General features: G+C 43.5%; 1 protein-coding gene and 1 non-coding gene across 2 annotated transcripts; both read left to right on the top strand.

The window, feature by feature from the left end:
- The first annotated feature begins 419 nt into the window (after positions 1-419).
- On the top strand, positions 420-3464 carry CUNHXorf66 (chromosome unknown CXorf66 homolog). Its single transcript, XM_019421478.2, has 3 exons — positions 420-554; positions 1207-1363; positions 2399-3464. Exons 1-3 carry the CDS (start codon positions 467-469, stop codon positions 3288-3290), a joined length of 1137 nt encoding a protein of 378 aa, XP_019277023.2. The 5' UTR covers positions 420-466; the 3' UTR covers positions 3291-3464.
- Positions 3465-8676: 5212 nt separating this feature from the next.
- Positions 8677-8749, top strand: TRNAK-UUU (transfer RNA lysine (anticodon UUU)). Its single transcript has one exon. It is a non-coding gene; the product is annotated as a tRNA-Lys (tRNA).
- The last annotated feature ends 301 nt before the right edge of the window (positions 8750-9050 follow it).

Genomic DNA, 9050 nt, shown 5'->3' with positions numbered 1-9050 from the left:
TTTTTTAACATTTATTTATTTTTGAGACAGAGAGAGACAGAGCATGAACGGGGGAGGGTCAGAGAGAGGGAGACACAGAATCTGAAACGGGCTCCAGGCTCTGAGCTGTCAGCACAGAGCCCGACGAGGGGCTTGAACTCACTGACCGTGAGATCATGACCTGAGCCGAAGTCGGCCGCTTAACCGACTGAGCCACCCAGGCGCCCCCCTCCCTCTGTGTTTTTAATAATGCCCCAACCTTTTTGATTTGAGTTTGATAGACTATTTGATGGGAAGGAGAAACAAGTTGTTAAAAAAAATCATTTGATAATATTTATACACACGAGCTTATCCTTCTCCATGGTGAGAGTATGTTGTCAGAACATGTCATAAATGGTGATGATGTCATAAACTCCTACAGCAGGCTGAGCCGTCTCAAATACAGGAGTTTCCTTGGTAGAAGAAACATCTGAACAAAGCCCTGGACATGAATCTTTTTATTTATGTCCTGCTTTTGGTTATTTGGACAAACAGTTGTTTAGATACAAACCAAAGTTATGGATCTCCTACCACAGGTAAGTGCCTAACCTGAAAATTTAGAAATTATGCTCTATTATGTTATACACTCGAGCACTTAATTAGACAAGCTAGCCGTGTTTAAGAAATCTGCTGTCTGTTGGGTGTTACCAGGAAAATACCTGAGGGTTTTAGTGCTGTGTGAAAAACCCAAGGAACACAGAAGCAGAAAGAGTACAGACATATTGTCCCCCTTCACTCCCCTTCCCCACCCAATCCACCAACCTCTGCCCTCAATCTGCCCTCGGTCTGGCATGGTACTTAACACATAGCAGGCTTCAACAAGAGTTTTTCTTGTCCCGACCCTTCTCCACCATACCCATTCACACACAAACATTAACACTCAAGTACATTCATACGTGCAAGACATACACACACTCAAAAACCTAGGTAATGAATGGGATGAGCAAGCCACGATGCAGGGATAACCCAGGGAATGTACTGATGAGCCAGAGATGCCTCCCAGATTTGGCTTCTAGACTGTGGCTGGGGATGGGGTAGAGGGAGGAAACTGACAAGGGAACGCTTGCCATGCTTTAACAAAATCACCGCGGAAAAGGTGTGGTTTTGACCCTGAGTGGCAAACTGCTACCAAATGGAAGAAAACTGGATTATCTAACACATTTTCTGGGGATATAATCTCTTTGACAGGAGCCAAACACGTCGAATCAATGGACGCCAAACTGGACAGCTTCAGGAGACGTCTACTGGTTATCGTAATTGGTATTATGATTATAGCTTTCGTATTCATCTGTTTTTGTTTCATCCATCACAACTGTCTGAGCGACGACGCGCCCAAGGCAGAAACGTAAGTTTTGCACCTTTAAATTGAGAATGCGAGACGTGTGTGTACGCATCGCGGAGGCTTCGTGGGTGCTGTGGTTACGTCACGTGAACCCCAGACTTCTAAAAAGCTCATCTCGTGGGTGGATACTCCACTTCAATAATATCAGCTCTGAAACATTTCTCAAGTACGTTAGCAATGTTAGCCTGTTGTAAAGCTATGTCCCATCGAGGGTTCAGCCGAGCCCCAGGCTATTCACTTCATTGTAAACTGAGTCTAGGAAAAGAGGGCCTGACTATCTGACCAAGACAGGGAGAAGGAAGAAGCGGGAGTGACAGGGAGCGGGGTCTTTGCATTCCCAAAACAATGAAACCTCTTGGACGGTCACCATTTTAAGACCTAATGGCATGAAACATCATTCACCGTTGTTGTTCTCATAATCTCAGTCCCTGCCTTTCATATAGGAGGGTCAGGCTGGCCCTGATACAGTAGTTCCCTAAAAATCTCCCAATACCAGGACTGAGGACGAACATATAGCCAGTGCCCTACCCCTGTAGTGTTCGAGGGATGTCGTGAATGTAAATCTGCATGGATAGATAACGCGATGGCGTAGAGATGACAGGAAAGTGACTCCGGTCTAAAGAGTTTATTTGTTTCGTATGACACGTTGTGACAGCTGTGTAGAAGTTGCTGCTCAACTTGCGGCCTTTTTTGTTTTCAAGTTGAATTCTCAGAATAAGTGAAATTCCCTCTGTCCTCCTCAACGGTAGACTGGAAACCGCTCTGTGTCTTTCCCTATGCAGGCTACGTGGTGAAGTAATGTGGATGAAAGAGTGAAATACTCTTAAGAGAAATAAAAAGCATTCAGCATGAAGTCGTATCTGTAACCTGAGTCGTGGCTTTCACCACACTCCAATTCTTCCTGTGTTTGCTTTTCCTACTAGAAGCAAAAAAAAAAAAAGACCAAAGTCTAAGTTGACATAGTAGCCTGTGTCTTCTGGTGATAGCGATAGCATTTCTGGTTTAAGTTGTCGTATTCTAAGTTTTCTATGTTTCCAGGCTCAAGAAAGAAGGTGTGCCAGCCAAGTCGTCCACACCACCATCCAAAATGTCATTCAGCGAATCCAAGACAGCCAGCCCATGCAATCTAGAAAAGCAATCCCTGCCGTCTGCTATAGACAAGTTATCTAGTGTCTCATGTCCGGAAAAGTCCTCCATACCATCCAGTGCAAAAAAGTTCGTCGGGCCCTCGAGTCTAGAAAAGCTGTGTGTGTCCTCTAGTACACAAAAGTTCAACACGCCGTCAAGTCAAGGGAAGAAAAGGCCACCGTGCTCAGTAAAAAAATTCAAGTCATCGCACCTGGAGAAGCCATATCGAACATGCAATCTGGGAAAGCCATATAAGCCAGCTCGTGCCCATAAGCTAGTTGGTCAGGCCACTTCATCCTACCCAAATAAGGCAGCGAGGCCACCCCGGCCGGCCGGTCTGCAATACGCAGTCGGGCCGACCAAGCCACTCTGTCCACCCCACCCGCAAAGTCGCATCTCGACACCCAAGCGATCCAGTGTGCGGAAACTAACCAAGTCCCCTAGACATCGTAAACTCAAAAGGTCAGTTTGTGCCCGTAGCGCAGACATGTTATTGAGGCCTCAGTTAATCAAGCCTTGCTGGCGCTATAAGGAAAGATGTCTCGTCTGCCGAAGTTCTGAGCCTTTGATCAGTAATATTTCTGAGGCACAGAATAGAAATGCTCAAAACCCACTTGGTCCAAGTGAAGCGAAGCCTTGCGCCCAGTCCTTTCTTAAGGCAGATTACAGAGACAACGTATTCTGTGGCAACGTGAGCTACAGTGATACTACGACATATGACAGTAATGACAGTGATAGGGAGGTAACCATTATTTGCAACGTGAAACACGAGGCCACCCCTGAACGCATCCAAGATAATTAAGGACTCAGTGAAAAGAAAAACCACCTGTGAAGAAGCAAACTTACACCAACTCTTTCATGCTCACTGTCTTCTAACACACTGATAGTGGGAAATCTATTTGCAATCGTCATCGAGGTTACTCCTATCCATCTGGGAAGCAAGTGATTTAAAAAATGATAAATAAACGCATGATGTGACAAATGCTTTTGTTGTAATTATTATTGCATTTTAGAGGCATGAGGCTCTTTCGATGTATCTGACTTGGATCTGCTCACTGGAATGGGAACCAGGAGCATACAGGCACACGCCAATCCAAAACAGGTATTGCAAACTACATGGATGGACCTGGAGGGTGTTGTGCGAAGCGAAGTTAGTCCGTCAGAGAAAGATAACTATCACACGACTTCACTCATAGGAGGACCTTAAGAGACAAAACAGATGAACAGAAGGGAAGGGAAGCAAAAAGAATATAAAAGCAGGGAGGGGGACCAAACAGAAGAGACTCACAAACACGGAGAACAAACAGAGGGTCCCTGGAGGGGCTGTGGGAGGGGCGATGGGCTAAATGGGGAAGGGGCATTAAGGAATCTACCCCTGAAATCATTGTTGCACTAGATGCTAACTAACTTGGAGGGAAATTAAAAAATAAAGCAATCAGTTAATTAAAAAATAAATAAATAAAAACTAAAAATCTGACAGAAAAATACATACATACAAGTTCCAATACCACTGTCTTATTGGGGTGGCCATTTCCTAATGGATGTAAATATGGGAGCAGTATGTTGTACAGCCGACACTAATACAATGCTGTATGTCAATGACTCTTCAATTTAAAGGAAAATGTTGAATTCAACAAAATCAGGTCACAGTAACCAAAAGAAAATACATAAAAATAAATAAGTAAAAAACGCCGTGGCAGCTACAGACTTGATTTCCTACTGGCATTACCCTTTTTTAAAAGACAAACTCCGGGGGGCGCCTGGGTGGCTCAGTCGGTTAAGCGGCCGACCTCGGCTCAGGTCATGATCTCGCGGTCCGTGAGTTCGAGCCCGGCGTCGGGCTCTGTGCTGACAGCTCACAGCCTGGAGCCTGTTTCAGATTCTGTGTCTCCCTCTCTCTGACCCTCCCCCGTTCATGCTCTGTCTCTCTCTGTCTCAAAAATAAATAAACGTTAAAAAAAAAAAATTTAAAAAAAAAGAAACTCCGGGGGCCCCTGGGAGGCTTGGTTGGTTAAGCTCTTGATTTCCGCTCAGGTCATGATCTCACAGTTCCTGAGTTCGAGCCCCACGTCAGGCTCTCTCTCGGCCTCAAAATAAACGTTAAAAAAAAAAAAGGGACCATAAGGTGTCCCTGCATGCATGTTATTTGGAAAGTCATCTTTTAGATACATGGGAAGGGGAATGGATAAGAATATAAAATGAAATAAGATGGCCATGTAATGATAATTGTTGAATCTGAACACTACTTATGTGGGCGTTCTTTACACTACTTGCTATCTACTTTTGTATATGTTTGAACTGTTTTTCGTAGTAGTTTAAAATTTTAATAGTAACTTTAACTTGTATTTGTAAATTTAGAAGACTAGGCTTTTCTAACCCACAAAAATCCTAACTCTTTACAGTTTTTCTTTCAAAAAAAAATTTTTAACCATTATTTTGAGAGAGAGAGAGAAAGAGAGAGCACATGTGTGCACAAGCTGGGGGCGGGGGGGGGGCAGCGCAGAGAGAGAGAGAGAGGGAGAGAATCCCAAGCTGACTCTGTGATGTCAGCCCAAAGCCCGACTTGGGGCAGGCCCCCACAAACCATGAGATCATGACCTGAGCCCAAATCAAAAGTCGGACCCTCAACCAACTCAGCCACCCAGGCACCCAGAGCGTGGTACTCTTCATCTTGGGGTTGTGAGTTTGAGCCCCACATCAGGCATAGAGATTATTTTTAAAAATATATATGCCCCCAATACCATTGTCTTACCAAAAAATTAACAATAATTCCTTAATGACAATTGTCTAGACAGTATTCAAATTTCCTCATCTATCTCCTAATTTTTTTTTTATGGCTGCTTTGTTCAGATCATGTTCATCAGCACTTGCCAGCATCTAAGACTAAAATTAAAATTTTACTGGCTAATTTGGCTTCATACTGTACAACGATTTTAGAGTTAATCCGAGCTGTTAGTAGACTAGAAAACAGTAAAAGTTGAAATTGTATGGCTTTCAGTTTAAATTCCACCAATGCCTTACTAGGCAAAACCAATCTAAGCTCTATTCCCTTTCTCATTTTGAAGACTAGAGATTTGTAATACTTTAAAAGCTCTGAATATTAATATCTAATTAAAATGACTAACTGCCAGTGACAACCAATGATAATGACATCTTAAGAACAAGTTATCTGCATGACTACCCATGTTCCTTTCTCAACCACACTTAATTATAGAGTAGGAATCTGGAGAATATTTGAAGCTTATTCAATATATAATATCTTAATGCATTAATGGGGGCTTCACACATAAAGCCAGTATAGAATAAGTGATAAAAATATGGACCATGAGGGGCGCCTGGGTGGCTCAGTCGGTTGAGCATCCGACTTCGGCTCAGGTCATGATCTCGCGGTTCGTGGGTTCGAGCCCTGCATCGGGCTCTGTGCTGACAGCTCGGAGCCCGGAGCCTGTTTCGGATTCTGTGTCTCCTTCTCTCTCTGACCCTTCCCCATTCATGCTCTGTCTCTCTCTGTCTCAAAAATAAATAAACATTAAAAATATATATATATATGGACCATGAGTCAGAGAAGAACTTTAGCCAAAAAATAAAAAATAAAAAAATTTACCAGTGGAAACTTGCCCAGGCTAATAATTAAAATAATGAAGTCTTGGGGTGCTGGGTGGCTCAGTCAGTTAAGTGTCAGACTCTTGGTCAGATCATGGTCTCAAGGTTTGTGAGACTGAGCCACCCATTGGGCTCTGTGCTGACAGCACAGAGCCTGCTTGGGATTCTCTCTCTCCCTCTCTCTGACGCTCCCCCACTCTCTCTCTCTCTCTCAAAATAAATAAAACAACATTTAAAAAATCTTTAAAAAATAAAAGAACTAAGTCCTATCAGTACAATAGATAGTCTTTAGCACTTCTTGGAAATGTCCTGATTTAAGTAAGAGAGTCCCAAATTTCTATTTCCTGCCTTTCCTGCAGCCTTGCCTCATCTCTCCTGGCACCTTACTCCTTCCTTCTCTCTCACTCTTTTTCCTTTTCCTCTGTTCAGCAAGTCAGGAGCATAGGCTCGGTGGGCTCGCAGCTCCCTTGCATTTCCGTTCTCCAGAAGGCACCGTGAAGCCAGTTTCAAGCACGGCCCCTCGCTCTCAGACCATCCCCGTTCTCTTTCTGTTGAATCCACCTTCCTTACACTCATCTCCAAACCTCCTACCTCACTCCTGGCTATGGGACTGAAATGAATCATATTTTGCTCCTTCTATTTAGTAAAGCTCTTTCTAAAAACCCATCATTGGGGTGCCTGGGTGGCTCAGTAGGTTAAGCAGCTGACTCCTGGTTTCGGCTCCGGTCGTGGGTCTCACGGATCCTGAGTTCGAGTCCCGCCTGCAGAGCCCGCTTGGGATTCTCTCTTTGTCCCTCTCTCTCTGCCCCTCCCCTACTCTGTCTCTCTCTCAAACATAAATAAATAAAAACTTTTAAAAACTTAAAAAGAAGCAAAACCCATCAGTTAAAAAAAAAAGGTGTGAAAAGGTCAGATTTCCAACATTTCTCACGTGTATTTTCTACATGGAACTATACCATCATGGAGCTGAAAGGATGCTTAGAGATCCTCTCTTCTACCCTCCTGTGGGGAGGAGGAGCTGGGAAGAGCTGAAGAAATGCTCCTTCAGCAAAAGGCCACTTTTTACCAGAGGTGGGAGACCAGCTGAGCAGGGCTGGGGATCACAGATCTTTTAAGCAGCCACAAAGAAGTGACACACGGGGGGGGGGGGGGGGGGGGGGGAGATGTTTATGGTGGTGTTAAGCAGGGACTTAGTAAAAGTCTTCAGCTTGATCGATTCCCCAAATCCTACAGTCCCTGCCATACTGTGTGCAATCCCTAAAAATTAAAAGCAGCAAAAGAAGGAAAATAGAAGACAGAAAAAGCTACGTTGGAGGTTTGGCCAAGTCTCTCCTTAATGGTAACTCATATACAACCCTCAATTATCCCGGTGCTGCTGTGACCTTAGAAAACAAGGGTTAAGCATGATTAATTAGTTTTGCAATTATTTATACCATGCATGGAAAGGGCCATTTTTGAAATAAGCAAGGGCTAATTATAACTTACGCCTAAGAACTTTCAGATAGCTCTCCTTGTTTAAATTATCCCATGTGCCTGAATCAAAATAACACGCTGCAAAGACGGCTGCAGGACAAAAAATAAATTGCCATAAATGTTATATATTAAGTATTTTACTTAAAAAAATAGAATATAGACACAATATAGCCATTTTTCTCTGAATAGTAGAAATTTGCTGATAATGAAAAAAATTCATGTATATCCTCCATCATCAAGCCCTTCCCTTAGTCACCTACTTTCCCAGTAACATACACTATTTTTTAAAAGTTTATTTTATTTTCTTTGAGAGAGAGGGCACGCACAAATACGAGTTGGAGAGGGGCAGAGAGAGAGAGATTCCCAAGTCGGTTCCAGGCTGCCAGCACAGAGCCAGACATGGGGCTCGATCCCACAAACCATGAGATCATGACCCGAGTCAAAATCAAGAGTCAGATGCTCAACCGACTGAGCTACCCAGGTGCCCCTATTTTTTAATGTATTTTTTTCAATGTTTATTCATTTATTTTGAGAGAGAGTGAGAGAGAGCAGGGAAGGGGAGAGAGAGGGAGAAAGAAAATACCAAGCAGGAGCCACTCAGCACAGAGCCCAACATGGGGCTCGAGCCCACAAACCATGAGATCATGACCAGAGCCAAAATCAAGAGTCAGATGCTTAAAAGATTTTTTTAATGTTTATTTATTTTTGAGAGAGAGAGACAGAGACAGAGTGCGAGCAGGGGAGGGGCAGAGAGGGAGGGAGACACAGAATCCGAAGCAGGTTCCAGGCTCTGAGCTATCAGCACAGAGCCCGAGGTGGGGCTCGAACCAAAGAACCGTGAGATCATGGCCTGAGGTGAAGTCGGACGCTTAACTGACTGAGCCACCCAGGTGCCCCAAGAGTGAGATGCTTAATAGACTGCCACCCAGGTGCCCCCCTAGTTTTCAATATCTTATTGAAACGACCAAAGACGGGTAACTGCAAAGAGTAAAAGAAGAAACGAAGGCCTATGATAACGAATGGCTGGAAAGTCCTGGAAATATTAAGAGTGGATTGTATCTATCATATCTAGACTTTCTCTGCCATTTTGCAAAATAAGAAAATCCAGGGACGTCTGGCTGGCTCAGCCAGTAGAGCATGTGACTTTTGATCTCAGGGTTGTGAGTTCGAGCCCCACGTTGGATATGGAGATTATGTAAAAAAAAAGTTTAACTCTTAAAAAATAGATAAGTAAAATAAGAAAATCAACGTCAAATTGCTTGATTGCTTGGCTACAAACTGGAACACAATAATGTGACTGAGCTTCTCACCTTTCACTTCTACATGTTAGTCTAGAGAAGTAGAAAGGCAGTCACGGCAAAGTTAAAGAAAATTCTAATGTACTACAAAACCAATGGTAGATATTATAGATTATTCGCAATTAGGGCAGTCAGCTTCTGAAAGTGACACTTGTTGGCAACAGGAATATATCTCTGTCATGAACAAG

Source organism: Panthera pardus, unplaced genomic scaffold (assembly GCF_024362965.1).
Source record: "Panthera pardus isolate Hobbes unplaced genomic scaffold, ASM2436296v1 HiC_scaffold_27, whole genome shotgun sequence".
Lineage (NCBI taxonomy): Eukaryota > Metazoa > Chordata > Mammalia > Carnivora > Felidae > Panthera > Panthera pardus.
Note: the sequence above shows the minus strand (reverse complement) of the source record. Positions and strands in the feature narration are given on the sequence as shown.

Bases quoted from the DNA above. Each gene is read 5' to 3' on its own strand.
- CUNHXorf66 (XM_019421478.2), top strand. From the start codon at position 467: ATGAATCTTTTTATTTATGTCCTGCTTTTGGTTATTTGGACAAACAGT. The intron at 555-1,206 runs GTAAGTGCCTAA...TCTCTTTGACAG, and splicing joins TTATGGATCTCCTACCACAG to GAGCCAAACACGTCGAATCA. The intron at 1,364-2,398 runs GTAAGTTTTGCA...CTATGTTTCCAG, and splicing joins GACGCGCCCAAGGCAGAAAC to GCTCAAGAAAGAAGGTGTGC.